At 36.8% G+C, this 18,857-nt stretch overlaps 1 protein-coding gene and 1 long non-coding RNA gene across 5 annotated transcripts in view; one reads left to right on the plus strand and one right to left on the minus strand.

The window, feature by feature from the left end:
- The window catches only part of DNM3 (dynamin 3), a 181,622-nt gene that overhangs the window by 49,385 nt on the left and 113,380 nt on the right, over positions 1-18,857 (plus strand). For all 4 annotated transcript variants that reach the window (XM_075508053.1, XM_075508050.1, XM_075508051.1 and 1 more), the window contains exon 14: positions 6,237-6,350. In XM_075508053.1, coding sequence (XP_075364168.1) covers positions 6,237-6,350 — 114 coding nt within the window. The remainder of the gene's footprint in view (positions 1-6,236; positions 6,351-18,857) is intronic.
- Positions 11,137-17,202, minus strand: LOC142412566 (uncharacterized). The gene is made up of 2 exons (XR_012776520.1): positions 17,152-17,202; positions 11,137-16,851 (listed from the first exon to the last, which is right to left on the minus strand). It is a non-coding gene; the product is annotated as an uncharacterized LOC142412566 (long non-coding RNA).

Raw genomic sequence — 18,857 nt, forward strand, 5'->3', positions numbered from 1 at the left:
TCTTTTCATAGCACCAGGAGGGTCAATATATCATGGACAGACTCTTTTCTAACCCTTCCACCTCATGAGTAAATAAATATGTGAATGCCTTTAATATTACTAATTAGAATTAATTGTCTAAACAGCAGTTAATTTTAAAACAAGTTACTCCTGGTTCAGTTATGGTTAGGTATAAGAAGTAAATCTCTGTATCGTGCATTCTTTGGTAATATCTATGATGAAAACATACACATTTTTCCAGTTTGTTGCCACATCATCAGATTATATTGGTTATAATTTCAAACAAACTGAAACTAAACGTATGTTCAATAAAGGAAAAAGGACTAGGCAGCACTGATTCTAACAGCAGTTGAATTGAATCTCTTGGGAGATCAAGATCATTAAGTTTTCCCAAAAGAGTGGGATGCTCATTTGCAATCCATTGCTTTTCTTTTTTGTAGCTTGTTTTGAGCTGGAATGATGCAGATAACTATTAACTATTTCTGTGTATCTCAGAAATAAGATGAGCACAGCAATATTGCATTTCTGGAAGAAGTGTAATGCCAATTCCTCTTAACATGTTTTTGCTCCTTTTTCCTCTACTACTAATTTATCCTCTCACGCTTAATCTTTGGCCTTTTTTTGTTTGTCTTTTCTTTGCTACCGCCTGAGGTTTTGACCTGACCGCACAAAGTTTCTTTTTAAGCCACAGGTTAGTCTGCTTCTAATTTGCTTGAAATAATCAGTGTGATGCTTGGTTTTACACAGCACGCTAGCAAGATCTGGTTCCTGAAAGCTGACCCAATCTTAACTGTGTATTTTGTGGGTTGAGATTTGTTTTGGTGACTAAAATTTAGTGTTTAAAGCTCCCCTTCTTAATAAACCTTTGAAGATGAAGGTGTCATTGCTCCATGTGCCCAACTGATACTCTGTGTGTGAGAATGCAAGATACTCAAATTATAGAGGATTAGATATAATTTATATGAAATTCTGTTTTCTGTTTTACTTCTGTGGCAAAATCTTCTGCTGTGCATGAAGTAGCCCCTGTAATTGGAGAAGGGGCTTAATCTGAACTATGAGTTTCAAGTCACTGTCCAAGTGATTTGGAGGTTTGGGCTCGAAGGCTTTGTTTGACCCTGCCTCTTTTACAATGTTACTCCAGCAATCTGATTCACTTGTTCTGGACACAAACAGCATTCAGACCCCATCAGTTGGCCTGAGCTATAGTGCTAATAAGTAACTTTTTCCCCGGTGACCCCTCTTTTCTTTTTTCTTTTTAATCCTGCTTTATAGCATACTTTGCTGCGTCTTTTTTTCAGATATACTTAAATCCTGTTACCTTGCATGACCCAGGAAAAAAATGTGTTTACAGAATTTTTTTAAGCAAGTAGATGGAAATGGAAACATGTGCCATGGTCAGTGAGGTGGTCATGAAAAATCATGACAAGGCTGTTCTGTTAAGAAATGCCAGTGTTTATGTAAAAGAGGTGGTGCCCGTGGACAACCACATGGTGCTAAATTTTGAAATATCCTTGAATGATATGTGCTGCTGTTGAATTTTCACCTTATCAAGACTAGAGAAGTATTGCTGTTCTAAATGGCCTTTAGCTATACTTACTTTTTAGGTTAAGTTTCCTTCATGATTGACTTAATCACCTCAGTCTTTGTTTAACTACATTTGCAAGCATGTTTCAATTTTTCACTACTGAGTGCTTTGCTTCAGTAAAGACTAAATTTTCTTTTTAAAGTAGATGTGTTTAGGACTTAAGTCACTGTCATTATTTTTAAGTTACGTGATATATTGTGCAGTGATTTTTGGGGAAGCAACGTCACAAGTTCTCAGTTGTGTTCAGTATCAGAACAGATCTGATCAGTTTATGCTCTGACATTTGGCAAAATCCAGTGAAATACTGTATTAGGTTTCCCCTCTAACCTGTTGTTCCTTTTTAGCCTCTGTAGTGTGAGAATCTTCATATTTGAACCCAGAGAACCAATAGCTTGTAAGGATGCCTCACAGAGTAGTTTTTGCAATTTTTATTCTCTCAATATGCTTACTATTTGGTAACACATGTTATGACAGTGATTAGAAGATAGAGTAGTGCTGGGAGTTGTGTTGTGTGTTCAAAATTATTTCAATGGAGTTACGTAACACAACTTTAATAGAGAGTTATGTTAACTCAAAAAATGCTGCTGCTTGTATTGCTGTGGAAGTAGCCAGTCTCATGATTTTCACACTTGTATTTGTCTGCCCAGTCAATTTCATTTATCTCTCACTTATCTTGAAATCATCTTTCAAATACCTCTTTTAAAGAAATGGAACACTTTCTGATCCGCTAATGTATTTCTTTCACAAATACCTTATTTGTTTAATGAAATGAATAAGTCATGCAGCAATACATAAAATGTACTTATTGTGTCAAATCCTGCTTTCCTGTTTATCCGTGAAGTGGTGGAGAATAAGAACAAAAGATATGATTTGGGTTTTGCGCAGCTGAACTATCAGAAAATGACTTCCTTCTGGCTTGTTCATGTGCATTTGTACCCTCTAAGTTTCATTTTTCAGACACCCAGATTAGGTATCAGGACCCTGAAGGAAGGAACTGTGTCATCTCTTGTTCATCCTGTACATGGAGCCCAACTACCGGTCAGAATATTGTCTTCACTAGCTTCTGGCAATGCCCATATTTTTCACCTTCCTGAAGTTCATAACTCATGTCACTAATATCCGGTTTGCACAGAGTGACATTTAGAAATATGATGGAAAATATTGAAATGGATCTCTTAAATCCAAACCAACCAGAAAATGAACTAGTGAAAACAATAATGAAACACACTACTTTCATTTTTCAAGCTGAAGTACTATACAACATAGCTAACACAATACTTTAAAAAAACAAACAAACAAAAGACCCAAACAACTCCATGTCAGAGTTTTTTTAACTTCAAAAGTCTCTTCGAAAATCTTTGCTGCTTATTGCTCATGGAAGGACACTTATTTCTAAAATATAGCTTGTGTTATTTTTTGAGAAATTGGCTGGAGTCTTAATGTGGAATTCAGCTTCTCTGGAAAGTAAAACTATGTTGCTTAATCTCACTTTGTTTTGCACTTACACCTTGATCTGACATCTCCCTCCCCCCTGACCCCAACACTGGTACTGAGTATTTTGAAAGTGTAGTTTTTTGTAGTTAACAAAATGTGCTTGGGAAACAGAAACAATTCAATGCAAAGAACATGAGGCTTAGCACACTAAGCTCATCTTCTCTCTCTTGATGTCCCCTGGAACTGCTTCCAAGTATTTTGGATAATTATCATCTGTTGTAGTGTCCAGGATATTTTACAGAACACAACACCCTGTTTTCCCAGAGGGGTATAGATAAACAGGTCTAGAAATTTACACATGAAAAACACGTACCCAAGATATTGCTGTAGCTTGGTGCCCTGCTCTTCATGGAGTGTTGTCTGGGAATGACAGCTGGATCTAATCCTCAGCACACAGGATTTTTGAGGAAACAACTGGCAAATTCCTTCCTTTACAAGACAGTGACCAATGTTTGTATGAGCAAGTCAGCTTGTTTCTGTCCACACCCAGTGATGGTTATGCATCTATGGAGAGATGCATTGGTCTGGAGCGAGACAATCTTTTGGAGCTATGCAACTAATGTAATCCCTACATTAGAAGTATTAAAAGCTTCATTACTACTTAAATGGCTTATATAGTTTAGATTTTAAAATCTTGGCTTGGTCTGTTCTAAGACCTCTACCACAAATGCATTCTTGTCAAATTGAGAAAACTGACTCTTGTTAACGAGCTACAAAGCCCATGGTAATGATGAGGGAAAGCACTGAATCAAATAAGCAGAGTGCTACTTCCCTTCCCTTTTAAGTGCTCATCACCTGTAAGGTTCTTCAACATGCTACTCGGGTGTTTCTTACTGCTTTGCCTCTAGAAACCACCTCTTTATCCCCACTGTGACATCTGTCTTCAAATCTTTTACCCTCTCTAAGATGTGTGTCCAAACCAGTTTTCAGTAGTGTGCTAGCCCAGCTGCCTGTGCTTCCTGTATGTGGATATGTGCTTTATAGGGAGCAACACAGCATTTTCAATTGCAGACAGCATGGTTCAACAGCATCCTCTCTCATAGCCTCTTATTTGATTTTCTTTATAACACGGCCACCTTTGCACATTTGCTATGAAGTATTTAGTCTGCTCTACGAATACAGCTCACCTTGTTGTGGAGCTAAGTTCAAGTGGCTGGGGAACCTTAATTTCCTGGATTTTTCCTAAAATTTATTCCATTTGCATTTGTGTAGTTCAGCGAGAAAAAAATTAAATTAGCTTGGTTCCACAATTTGTTCTGTGGGAGCTGCCTGAAGGTCAGTACACTGGCTATATATGCATGTTGCTTGTTTCCTGTTAAAATTTTACATCAATAAACATCATAAAATAAATGAGGATTTGGTGGGTGATCAAGTTTGTATCAGTATGTTTCCCTTAACTTGCACTCAGACAAGCATTCCATGTCTATTTGTACTCAGTAATGCCCCCTCTCCACTTCCCCCCGCAACGAACATGAATATTAAAAATAATGACAAACTTTTACAGAAACCTTTGTGGTACAGGCTATTCCATCCAGTCTGCCCTTGAATCTCTGTACGGGAGTCGTGTCCAGATCTCTCATAACTTACTGAGTCTTCAGAACCAAATCAATGCTTTCTTAGCGACTTTCTTACAGGCTGAAAACCTGTAGACTGTTTTTGGATCTTCAGTGGTTTTCTTACATTGCTGCCCTGGTTGGTAGTGAGTGGGAAAACATGATCATCTTATTTGAAAAGAAATTGATACTCTTGGATTTTGTGCATTACCAGTACTTTTACCAGCTTTTTCAGGTGCAACTTCTGAACTTTTTCTTTGGTTTAGTTATCAAATATAACTTAGTCCCTTGCTCTATTCAATACCAAAGCTGTTTGGTTTTTTTTTTACGGAGCTTACATGAACATGCATGCTGAACGGGAGTGAATTCCAATTCTGAAACTTTTATAGATGACAACGAATAGATATTGAGCGATGTTTTTCTCTGGTTATCTGTTGATATTGGAGTTACTAGTCTTTAAAGCCCTATGAGAGGGATGTTACAGTCTCATCTATTTCTCTGAAAGCAAGAGGAAACTCATGCTTGATCACACAAGTCTGTGCTTGTGGGACTTGAAAGAGTTCTGAAGGGCTTCTCTGAGCACTTCTTCTTTACATCTCAATACTTTATAGGCAAGTAAAAGGTGTTGCTGTGGGGAGAAACAGAATGGCTGAGGTTCCCTGCATCTGTGTGATTGGGAGAGTTCTGTTGCCTTGTTCAGAGTATGATAGGAAGGAACATTTGCTTTCTCATATATGTATTGGAAAACAATAAATGTTCTGATAAAATGGCAAGTTTCTACATGATCTATAAACCAGTTCTTATGACCATTCTCTCTTCTTCACCTCTGGAGTTGTCTCATTCCTCTTAAGTTTTCTTTTGTCCCTCTTTCTCTTTGCATGATGTAGCCTCCTGGCCTTAGTATTTATTGGTATGCTGTTCTCAGCTGTTGTTTCACCTTTAGCTTGTATCTATTTTATAAAGTTCTGCTTTACCCATTTTCCCCCGATTTTTATTACCGCCTTCGTTCCCCCCCCCCCTTCTTTTCCTCTTCTGCCTTATGAGAGGAAAATAGCTCTCATATACTTCTCCTTACCGCTTCCTATCATAATTTCAAAATAACTGTAGAAGACCTCTCCACTTTGTCACCTGATTCAGCCCCTTCTGAAAATTCCCAATGCGTGCCAGAAGCCACTTACTTTGCCAGAATCTAGGTGCTTTTCCTAGTATCCAACTTTACAAATGACCTTAACAATTAGACTAGAACAGAGTAGTCATATACAAAGTTGTATGGACTTTTACAATGTGGCGTTATACAGCAAATAAATATCTTCAAGTTTACATGATCCTTAATGCACTCATACTTGCTGTTAAGTACAACACAATAATACTTAGGCTTCTCTCTTTCTCCAACCTTTTGACTGAAAACACTATATTCACTTTGCTATGGTTTTTTTCTTGAATGATAGGAACCTGCAAAAACTCTTGCATTTGCCAAAGACTGAAAAAAATGCACCTGTTCTTGTTTTATTTAGCAAGTCTTTATTTAAAAGAATGAATGCAGCAGCAGAATTATGTCAAGTGAGTAATGAACTAAACTCGTGCCTGACTGCACCTCTGCACAGGTCATCCGGAAAGGCTGGTTGACCATCAACAATATTGGCATCATGAAAGGAGGATCCAAGGAATACTGGTTCGTTCTAACTGCAGAAAGCTTGTCCTGGTATAAAGATGATGAGGTAAGGAATGAAGAACTTTTTCCTACTGGGGAAAAACAGTATTTATTCAGTCTTCTGATATCAGCTTAAAATATTAAATCAGCTTGTACAGACTTGAACTGAAAGAATGTTTTAAGGTTTTACCTGTGTTCTTTAAATTTTCTGGTTTTGATTCATGGAGAATGCTGACCCTCTAAGACTTCTGTTGAAATGTTGATAACATAAATACGGGGTGTTGTGTGGGGTGTTTTTGTTCGTTTTTTGTTTTACTTTTTTCCTTTCTTTCTGTGGTTTCCACATATTGGTCTAAAAAAAAAAAAACAAAAAACAAAACAGCAAACCCAGCTGTTTTGAATGTTCTGGTTATTGTCCTTTACCTGTTTGGACCCCTCTTGCACATCTACTGTAAGTTGATCATAAATTGTCTAGGTAAAGTTACTTCTAAAAGTAACTACAGCAATTGATTTAATCATAACAATTGTTCTCTGGCCTCATATTCTGAGATGATGAAAAGCCTGTCTGCAGAGTTCTGTAGCCAGTTGGTATGGATTTTCAAATTTGACAAAAAATGCACCTTGGTAAGAAATGTCACTGCTGATCAGTAAATCTGAGGTGAGTAATATGAGAACTGGAAAAAGGATTTCTATGATATACAGGACATGCAGGTTGCTCACTTTGAGTATGTTGTTAGGCAGCTCATCTGTTCTGTTTAATTATTTTTTCAACAATGTTGGTAATGATACACTCTATCCAAAACTCCAGCAGTCGTCTTGTTAATTTTTGAAGGTTAAAATGGGATTATTATGTGCGCTGTCAGCTTTACAGTAAAGCCCTTTTGGTTTTTCTTAAGGTTAGTGTTGGTTTTCGTAGAAAAATTGGGCTACATTTAAAAAAAGAAATCCCATTATTTTCTGATTTTTTAATTTTTTTTTGAAGTTAAATGTTTTCAGCAAAATTTTAGTGATTTTTAGAGTTAACTGGTTACTTAGATGGAAGAGGCACAGGTAAAGAGAGAGTTTTAAATGAGGTCTAAACCCTCACTTAATCTTATTCTAAGTAATAATCAAAACACTGGCTTACCCCAACAAAACAGGGAGTTGGTTGATGGGGACTATGCAGATAATTCATATTCTGTTTAAACTAACTTAGTGTTTTACTGCAGTGGATTTTCTAGAACCACTGGGGAGAGGTCCTGCAATGCATGTACATAAGCCAGAGCTCTGCCAAGTCCTGCGAATACAGAATGTAGTACTTATCATAGGTAGTTACTTCAGTAATACTGCTGATGGTGGAAACTCTGCTGGTCAGTAGTGTTTTTTTCCTGAGTCAGTAGCCATTTTGGGATAGACTTTACAACTGAGGGACAAATTGGGTTAATCTTGAAGATTTTGCCCCTTGCCCTTTTATGTAAATTTTAAAGGGATTCAAATGTATTTACTGTAACAGGAAAGTGAGTGCATGTCAGACAGAGGGGAGGAGCCAAGTGCTAAGTGTCAAGAGGGTAAATTTTATTCTCAGATTACTGAAATATAATTTGAAGTATTTTATTGCAATGACATAAAAATGAATTAAAAAGAAATGCAAAAATGCCTTTATGAATTTAAAAATTTGAAGCTGTTGTTTTTTGTGATCTATGTTGAAGCTACTAGAACTTGTTGTCTTAGATTAGGTATCGGTAACTGTAACTAAAATATGGTGAGTGATGTGGTGAGATTAATACCCTTTGCTATGTTCTGTCTCAAGCAATTTGAGGTGCATCCAAGGTGTGCTGTGGCAATTTTTAGGTAGTTTTGGTGTTGCTTTTTTGACTCTGATCTTTGTTTAGTGTGAAATATAAAAATTCCTGAAAATCCTTAGGGAATGTCTTCTGCTATGCAACTTTAAAAATAAATCGTTTGTTTTCATAATCTGCTAGGGAGAGTCACCTGGGAATCTCAGAATAGTACGTGGAGGGAAATGGCCACTGTTTGATTTCCATATGCATATTTTAAAATAATGTCTCTTAATTGCCAAACAATTGTGTTTTGAGAGTCATGAAAATACCAGTAGTTCATTCAGGCCAATATGGGAGATCACTCAGGAATTTCTTAGAGTGGTAAGAGAATATAATAGCGTAGTACTATTCCATGCTTTGCTGGTGGAAAAAGTTCCTCCTTAAGTACAGATTTGCTGTATAATTTGATTATTCTGTCCTGGGAAAGAGTTCACAAAGTTATGTTGGATTTTTTTCTTTTTTTTTTTTTTTTTTTCTTACTGAGCCTTTCTCAGTAGGACTTAAAAAATTAGTAAGGTCTGTTTTAGATAGTTTCTGAAGAAGGCCAAAGCCACAGCTTGATCATTAGGACCTGTCAGAAGACAAGTGACTTGTTTCAGAAACAGAACTACTGCCTTCTGAAAATAAAGAACCAAATACCTGATCTCCTAGCTGAATTCCAATTTTTATAATTACATCTCTTCTTAAAATGTTCTCACTTTCAGCTTGGTTTGGTAGTTGTCACATCCTGTCTCAGATGATTATTGAAATGGCTGCATGCTGTTGTATTTCCACCCTGGTAAGATATGTAGTCTTCAGTGATGTGTGAAGTGATACCCGTGTTTATGTGTCTGGCCTGTGCCTGGGCTCAGTACGGCTGTGCATGCTGTAAGGTCGTAGGGAGTTCAGATCCCCCATGCCGCCCACTCGGGCTGGTCACTTCTGCACTCCTTGCACAGTAGCAAGAGCCTCTCCATTGCAGCTGGGAAAGATGCAGAAAGTCAGGTCTTACCTTTGTGCTCTTGCCACAGTGATGAGTTTGTTCCCCCTGCGCCTCTACCCCTGAGTAAGGAACGCTGTAGCAGCTTGTGTACCAGAGAGCTCTGGCAATGTACTCTACACAGCTACAGTGCTTGCTAGGACTGTACCCCCTCTAGTGCAAGCTGAGCCCATTTTCTGTAGCCTGGAATTTACTCTGAGATGAAAATCACTCTCTGAATGCAAGTGGTTGTTTGCTAGTGCCATTAGAAGGATGTAAATTATTTCCTTTATTTGTGAGCTGCAGCTTTTATAAGTGAAGAATCCAGTGGAATGCATTTTGAAGCAAGTTACTTTGGCAAAAGATTTCAAAATTTGTTGTATGATACCAGTATTACAAAAGAAACGATTGGTTTCTTGACATGCTTTTGTTGCTGCTCAAACGTACAACGGGATTTTATCCCTGATGAGATGGGAATCAGTGCCCAAGAATGATTTTTAGGCTTGTAATTGTGGAAATATCAAGTTGATGTTTGAACAGTGTGGTTAAAGCAGTTATAGTATCAGTTATGTGAATACTAATCTGGATTAGTTTCTGGTCCTGCATACAGTTGCCTGCGTTCATAACTTTGCTGCGTGACCAGTACCACGACCTTGTGCTTTTCCACTTGCTTAAAATGAAGCAAGGAAAATATTGTGTACCACTTTGAGACTGTTGTAAATAAGTGCAAGATTTAGCACGTTCACTGACCTCACAAATACAGATTTCTTTTGTAGAGTATCCATGTAATGCTAAAGTATTACAAGTCATACCTACACACAGAGAAAAGATTAAATTTGAGCATTTTAGCTCTCAGTTGTTACTGATCTGTTAAGTAGCACAAAAAGCTGTAAGCTTTTGTGCTAAGGTTCATTTGAGAGTCAGCCTGCGAATATGAAGTTTGTGAATTAGCCACTTCTACATTAGGATAAAATGGACTTTGGGAATGTGGAACACTGTCCTAGCTTGTGAATCAAAAAGTTCTTTATTGTAAACAAAAGGATGCCATTTGTAAAGTGGTGTAGCATTTTTACAGGGCATTGTCAGAGAATGTGATTTTATTATTCTTTCCAAAGCATCCCGAGATTTCACTGGCATTATTGGTGTGCAAAGGATGCCAAGCTGGGCTCTAGGATAAGAACTTCTAAAACCGTGAAATTTATATTGATTGAAAAAATCCCCTTTAGTCTTATTTCCAAATAAAATATTTGCATTCTGTTTCAATAGGAAAGGATAGTATTGTCAACATCCAGTGACAGATGCAGTTTGTATTATAATTTCACAGTTTATTCCCAATTGTAAAATTCTGTGTGATTTGGGAGGGAGATATGAAAATAAGTGAGGAGGTGAGAGAGTGGAAAGGGGAGAGGTTACTTTAAGGTCTGACACTGTGTATGTTTACAGAATTAACTTGCCACACAATAAGCTGCTCTCAGCTTCTGTGGCTAGCCGGAATGTTAGTGATTTTTATACCGACAATAATCTAATGATGCAAGTTGCTCAAGTTATGCCTGAGAAGTAAATGGGAGGACGAAACATACAATGGTGCCGCAAAGCTGCGTATAAATAAAACTTGTTGTTAGTGAGTTAATGAGAACAACTAGGAAAAGAGTACTATAGGAAGCACAGTAAAAATTTCAGCAGTGGGTTTTATTGTATTTTATAGGCAGTGTTGGTTTGACTCTAGGTGGGTTGCAGTACGCGGCTTGGTTACTGACCGGCCGTCTGAGATCCAGAGTGACTCTTGGCTGGAGCTGTTGGTGAAGATGCTCTGGTGTGTCAGAGCGGTTTCCCACTGGCGGCTGTCCCTCAGGCTGGGTTGTCATGCGACTGCCTGTCTGTGCCTGCTGTACAGGTGAGAGGATGTTCTGCACAGCAAGTGTAGACAGGCAGACACATGACAACTCCGTCCAGCCAGTCCCTTGGAGCCATCACCGCTGGTGTGCAACAGTTTGTACCATTCCGGTTTGGGGGGCTTTGTTGGGGGGGAACACACATAACAGAATTAAACTTTAAAACATTGGGAGCTGTAGAACAAGAACATAACTTGATTTTATTCAGAAAAGAAGCATTTCAGTACATTAGTTGTCATTGTGCTGACATATATCAGGAGATGCGATTTCAACAGACTGGTCACACTGAACATTTGGAAAAACAAAAAGGATTGAAGCCATGGTTTATTTTATATGCAATTCATACAGGATTTTGCCTGCATACTGTACTCACATATAGTAATTTAACCAGATGTTTTTACTCTTCTTGGAAGCACAGAAATACTGAAGTTCAAGATAAAGAATATGTTTATACAGTACATATTTTCTGGGAGCAGATAAGTACAACAATCTTGCATGTTAAAAATAAAAATCTTTCTGTATAAATGGAGGCAACCACTTGCACATTAACCCAGTTAAAGGGAATGTGCTGGAAAGAAAACTTGTTGCGTTTTATATCTATTTTGCTAATACGTTAAAGCTATACACTTAAAATGATATTTCTTTAGTATTTTGCTTTGCATATTACTTAAATTTAGCTTTCTCTCAAAATCTGTACTTTGTAAGAAAAGAGAATAACTTCCTAGAGCTTCAGTAAGTTTTTCAGTTAAACATAGACTATGCTATAGATCTAAAGCATGCAAATAGCATCATTTCACATCACAAGATATGCTGCTTTGCTAAACTTTCCTGTATATAAAATACACACAGTGTCTGTAATCCAATTTAGCAATGACATTTGCAACATCACTGGGGTGTTGTTTCAAAAGGTATAAAACACATTGGAAGCTTAAAAGGGGAAAAAATAGTTGTATTACTTTTCTAATACAGATTAAATGATTCTGTTTTATAATGGTGTTCTTAAATCACTGTTGCTCGCTAGTGCCTCCATAGGTAAGCAACAAACTTGTGCTTTCAAATCCTTCTCAAACATATCCCGTACAGAATAGCAGTAAAATACTGAAGTTCCAGCCTGAAAACTGATTATAAAAGGGATGAATTTACCAAAAGGCTGAAGGTGGGGATAGTGCTGAGGTTTTAAATTAGACTAATAATAAATTAATATGTAGTTATTCAGGTGTTCTAGCTCTAATCATTATTTTGCCATAAAGAAAAAGATACATTTTAGCTAATATACAAGTTGAAGTGTACAAATTGTTTATCAATTATATGAATAAAATTTTCCTTGAACCTAACAAGATAGAATAAAATGTCTTAAAAAAATGAAATAAGCACAAAACATGACTAGCTAATTCAGACATGAAAAATTAATTCCAAGACATGAAATATTCTTTCTTTGACTTTATAATACGCTTACTTAAATTTTTGTAGCTCTAAGTAAAATTTTAAGTGTATGCTTTAAGTTGGCATGTCTTCCTACCCACTTGACCGTTTTAAGGAAAAACAAAAGTGGCAAGTTAGAAGTACTTTTAAAACAAATATACTGCTTGTTTTATAGATTTCATAAAATTTAATGTCTGCATTTAGTTGTTAAAGAAATCAAAGATCCTTAGTCTGGGAGAAAATTAGGTCTCAGTTTCTGTGTTATGGATCTTTCTTGAAATAGCAAAGAATTGTACAGTAAAATTCATTGCCAACCTATAGTATAAAAGGAAGAACAAAAGATATGCATTTTAATTAATAGGTTTTCTATTAACAACTATCAGGGAAGTTATGCTGGGAGTAAAAGTTGTAAGTGGAAAGATTTTGCGGTCTTCCTAATAACTGTACACAAGGAGAATTAATCAAAGAATCAGCAAAGAGCTTTATGTCTTGAACTGAGGCAAATTTATTTTGCCTTCAATTAGTTCACTGGGTACTACTAACGACTGGATAGTTATCTCCACTTGATTCTTATTTAAAAACTAGTATTCCTTGAAATTGTAGTTGATTTGCTAAAAGGGCTAACATTTTTGGGTGCTGTATCTGGTTGATTCATTGAGTCAGTAAAGGGCTCAAGAATATTTTAGAATACTTGTAACAAAAAAAAAAAGTCTCATGATTGCCAATATTATATTTACAGAAACCTATATTAAAGGTCTGACTTTAAATATTGGTAGCTTGGAAATTGAGTTGAGAATTGTATTCTCTCCAACTGTGATCAGGACTTTTTATTTAAGGGCAGGTTGTTATTTTTAGATACTGTTTTGCAATGCAGCGTAAAATGCAGTACTGAAGTACAGTAGCATTATTCAGGAAAGTTTCATTCTTAACTGTGGCATTTCCTGTCTTTTTGTAGGTTTAAACCTGACCCTTAATATTATTTCAATTAAGGTTGCGTTTGTTGGTTGGGTTTTTTGGTGTGTTTTTTTTGTTGTTTGGGTTTTTTTTATTTTTTTTTTTTTTTAAATAAAGCACAGTTCAGTAAGCAAAGCCTTTTGCAAGTAAAAGTAAAGTTATGCTCTTGATTAAAATGTATTATTTAACATCCCCCCCTAAGATTTAGGGGGTTTTATTTTCCAATCTGCTTAATAGATTTTGATTAAAAGATCATAATAATTTAACATTCTATTTAGAAGTTTGAAATTTTTATGCAAGTATTTTGCTATTTTGGTTATAATATTTTCCATATAGCAATGATACTTGGGTGGTCTTCAGAAATGTCTGTGGATGCACGGTGATAGTACAGGAAGGGGGGCAAAGAGCGTGGAGAGGATAGCAGTGTCTTTTAGTCTTCTGAAAGTACAGATGTGTTAAACAGCAGTGGTAACGGTAATACAGAAGACAGTATGCAACTTAATGACAAGGCAGAAAAATGTCAAATGACTTTTTTTTTTTTTTAAAGTAACTAGTTTTTTTCACATTTGGATGCTTATTTGAGTTATACTTATTTCTGTAAAGTTAAGTGACTTTCCCCCACCCTTCTTTGTTTGTTTTCCTTTTTTTTTTAACATTAAAGGAATATAAAGAAAAGCTTTGAAATATTTTTCTTCCTCTTCCCTATTTAATTTTGTTGAGTGTACTAAAAAAAATATGCTTCTTAAAGATGAAAGAAAGTTCATTATATTGAAACACTCACCTATTTAAATGTTCATACTGGCTTTAATTTGCTTTTCCTGGTTTTGTGCATTCTATGATAATAAGAACTGTATCATTTAGTTCATACAACAGGCTTAAGCATTGAGATCATCCTGGCTTTACAGAACTCTCACCATGATTTAATATGCATTGGATCCTGCTAATTTTTTTTTAGTCATTGCAAAAAGTAATGTTTGGTTTTTTTTTTTTTTCCTCTTGAAATATTTGTATACAGCTATCTTGTGTTTCTTGCCATGCATATTTAAAACCTCTTGTTTTATAACTACGGAAATCTTTTCTGTATGATTATGATCAACTAGAACTTGTTTCAACTAAAACAGCACTGTTTTAAGAACCGCAGAATCCCTTAATTCACTTTGAAAATGTTTTGATTACTGAGCCAAAGTAGATATACTTCCTTATTCATTCCTAACAATACAGGCTTTCTTTCCCTATCTGTTGCTTTGCATGCTGCATTTCCCCCCCACCGCCTCCTTTCCAAGCCCCATGCCAAGGGGGCCTCCTAGATCTCAGCCTTACAGTCTAAAAATGTAACTTTGAAGAGTCATGGGTGTATGGGAGGGGAATCACTTCCTAAATCCAGAAAGGTCATTTAAAATAAAGATTAATGCAAATAGTGGTCTAGAGATAAGAGAAACACTAGTTCCATATGTTTTCATTGTCCTTGCTTATTTAGCAAAAGTTAACGCAGGCTATCTTCAACAGCATTTTCACTGAGAGCCTATTATTGACTGGATAACAATACTTCCTTTCTTAATTTCTAGATTAGAATTATAAAAAAAATAAAAGTAGCTACACAAGTAAGCACTAGATCGAAAAAATATTTGCAAACGATCATACTCCCCTTGAAAGCATAACTGAGCAAGTTTCTTAACAAGACTTGAAAACATTTTTCTACCGCTTAAACAAAATCTAAGTCATAAAACTTTTCAGATTTGCTATGCCTAAAACAGCAATCATACTTAAAGAGAGATTGAGAAATATTAATGCAAGTTTGAATCTGGTTCCATTCCTTTAATTTCTTCCTGTCTCTTCAGATTTTCTATTAATAACTACATTTAACTGTGTGTTGTAACTCCACTTTAAAGTAGAACAAGACTAAAAATTCTGTCTACTCATACTATAATGGATTAAAACCCACTAATTTAATCCTAAAGATAATCTTCCGTGAAATGAAGAAAGAGAGGGTGGATAACCTATGGGTATATATATGCATTAAAAAATAATTCTTTTAGTCAAAATACATAAGCTTTGATGGGAGGCTAAGGGAAATGGCAGTGCTAGCTCTTGCTTCGTAGGCTTTAAGACAGCCAGTATAGGCACAGTCACGCTAATGCTATGCGACCATCTCTCCCCAATAGGACTTCTATTGATTATTGAAGGAGCAATGAAAAAGGTAATAATAATGTACATATTAAAAAAAAAATTGTACAGCATCAAGGCTGTCTGAAGTATAACACGCATTCTGCAAAATTGGCTGGCTATAATACTAATGGCTGCATATTTATGCTAATTCTTTTTATAGTATAGCTATTCAAAGCCTTCCTGGCAATAATGAGCACCATATAGATTGGATTTTTTTTTTCCAGTTGCAGTAGTTTGTTACTAGTGTTAACTTTAGGGGAGCTGACTCTGGAGTTCAGCTGGTATCAAATTGCAGCTCAGACTTTTTGTATTATTTTGTCCGTGGGGATTTCATTCAGCCTGAGGGTTTTTTTCCCCTACCAGGACAGCTGGAAGTTCACCAAAGCAAACTTCTGCATTCGTTTACAAATTCCATTTTTATCAGTGGGATTCAGGACAAAGTAACTTATAATTTTGAATGTTAAAAGAAATATCAGCGATTCAAAGCATACATGAGAACAGCAACAATCAATCGGTGCTGATCACTTACAGGCAATGGCCAGCCAGGTATCGGGATGGAAAGCTGTTTGTTCTGTTTTGTTTATTTATTGGCTTTTTTTCCATCACATCCTGAACTTTCAGAGGTAATTTTTCCTGACAATCAAAGTTTTTGTATTCTACACGGCAGAAGCCTAGCATGGAGTAGTCATAGATTTCCTATGGTTTCCCTCCCACTTTTCATTAGCGCATATAGCATCGGTTACTTGCAACTAAGTTTCAGCTACATATAAAATCTAATTACAGTTCTTCCAAAGGTTACAGTAATTTAAAATAATATTCATGCATTCTTTTCTATTATTTTATTACTTTAAGAGAAAATAATTTCTTAAAATTGATCTTCAGATCATAGTTCACAACAGGAGCTATTCAGAATACATACTTCTAGCAAGCTTTTTCTGCATTAAAAAAAAATTATATATTCCTTAAATATTTATACCGATTGCTACAAGTAAAAAAAAAAAATAAATTTACCTTTTTAGTTTGTGGGGGAAAAAAAAGCTTTATTTTAAGTTTAAAAAAAAAAAGAAAAAAGAAATGACCGACTTTAACTCTACTCTTGTACACTTCTCTAGGTAGTATATCTCTAGGCAATATACCTCTCTCATTTCTTGCATAGGTTTTAGTAAACCATCAGAGCTCCATCTTTCTTGCAGTGATGACTGGAGGAAGGGGGGAGGGGAGTCACCTAGGTTCGCCAGGTCATAGGCCAGGTGTTCTTCCAAAGTAGGCCTTACCAGAATGTCTTCCCCGCTTTATTCTGAAGTCCTCCTTTTTCACAGTGTCCCTTAGCGTTTCTTATTCCCTAGTGTGCAAAACCTGTGAAGAAAAATACTGTATATGAGATCTGAAAGGAGCAATAACTGTCTTCTCCTTGGCAATAGCAACTTGCGTCCCCAATAGTCCATGCCGCTGCTTTCCCTTGCCCAGTCTAACCAATGTGCAGACTACTGTACAACAGCATTGTCCTGAACAGGTAGTCTGAACACTGGGGCGACGGAGCAGGATCTCCGGACGCGTCTATTTATTTATTTTAAATCCTCTTTTAGTCTCGGGGAAAAACTGCCTTCCTGCATCACGGGTTGTGCTCGGCTCTCCCTCACACTCTGCAGCACTCACTGAAACACACTGAAGTGCTGTGATTTCCAGTCTTGACGTGGCACATTTGCAGCAGACTGGGGATCTGGCAATGAATTTAGGACCAGGAAAAGGGGGAGGGCTGGGCCTGAGAGTCCATATATGGGATGATGTCACCCTGGGGAGGTTTGGGTATGCACTGTGCCGCTGGTGAGACCGCTAGAATTGCCTGCTCTCAGACATGGGTCTGTGTATAAAATGGTACCAGATGTTTTAGTGTAATGTTAAGCAGTCATTTCATCTTCAGGCCAGATTTTTTTCTTCAACTGGGCAGGAAGTGGGCCCCAGTATGGAAAAGCTGTAAAAAGTCAAGATGTACAGTTTCACTGCAGCCAACGGAGAGCGAGTTAATGTAGACGCAGAATTTGCTGTTTTGTGAAGGCTGAAAAACCGAATTTATAAAAAGAATTCTGCTCGGGAAGCTAATGCAATAAGCCAGTGCTTATTTTGTTTCTTTTTAATGACTCTAGTTGTGCTTTTCTGTTTTGGCACTTCAGACCAAGAAAAGGGCAAATAGGTTCATTTTTTCTTGGAACTGTCAGCGGCATGCAGGCTGCCGAGACTTGAACAGTAATTAGAGTTACTTCCTGAAAGTGAAGCCCCCATGAAAAGTCTGGAGAAATGTTCTTTGTCATAGCCTCTACATGAGTAATTAGTTCCACATGTGGCCTTCCTATTTCCCTTCAGCTATTTTGGCTGGCTGGTTGAATACTTTGCTATAGCTCAAGACTTAAAGAAGCTTTAAAGTTTTCATTTCAAGCATCCACTGTGAAAATAGCTATTTCTGGTGTCATAATAAATTGCTTCTGGTAGATCAGTGCTATTAGGCCTGGCATTGTTTTTCACTGGTAACCCTGCTGGTCCCATTTTTCTTTTAATGGTGCTTGGTGGAATTATCCTGCTAAATTTTATCTTTGATGTTTACCAGATCTATTGAATTTTGCCAAGTATGACTTTACCGTAGATTTTAAGATATTCTCCCCACAGGCAACTATCCTTGTTCTCCTGTAAACTTTTTTTCTTTGTTACTCATGCTGTTGAATCTCAGTGTTGTACTTGGTTGGTTGGTGGGTTTTTTTGTTTGTTTGTTTGGGTTTTTTTGGGGGGGGGTTGGTGTGTGTTTTTGGGTTTTTTTTTGTTTGTTTGTTTTTTGTTGTTGTTTTTTTTTTAAATCTGCCTTAGCCCATGGTCTAAAACAACAGCTAACATATCAAGTTAGCTCTTCTGAAGTCAAACCTCGAGGTGATTGTGTATAGGTTTGTATATGCACTGTATGGAATTGTTGCCAGTAGCTCTTTTTCTGCCTAGAAGTCTGAGGCAAATGTCAGTATTGGGAGTATATTCTGAAAGATAGATCTCCACCAACTTCCTGGACAGGAATGTATATAAATCTAAATGTGTGCTGTGAGCTCTGATGTCCTGAATAACTTCTGCGAGATTTGGTTCTTCCTAGGTGATGGCAGATTCTGTGAAAGCCATAGCTCCTAGAGGCATGCACAGGGCAGGCTGCAGAACTCTAACTTCAGGGAGAATGAATGCAATAAACTTGAATGCCGGGGAAGTTGGATCAGAATCTCAGGCCAATGAAAAGGAAAAGTGACCTTCAGGCTGCTTTGTGGTGGTGGCAGGCCAAGCACTGTGTGTCCGTTTCAGATTGTGCATCCGATTCTACCATTTGGATTCACAGT

This window comes from Mycteria americana, chromosome 7, assembly GCF_035582795.1.
Source record: "Mycteria americana isolate JAX WOST 10 ecotype Jacksonville Zoo and Gardens chromosome 7, USCA_MyAme_1.0, whole genome shotgun sequence".
Taxonomy (NCBI): Eukaryota; Metazoa; Chordata; class Aves; order Ciconiiformes; family Ciconiidae; genus Mycteria; species Mycteria americana.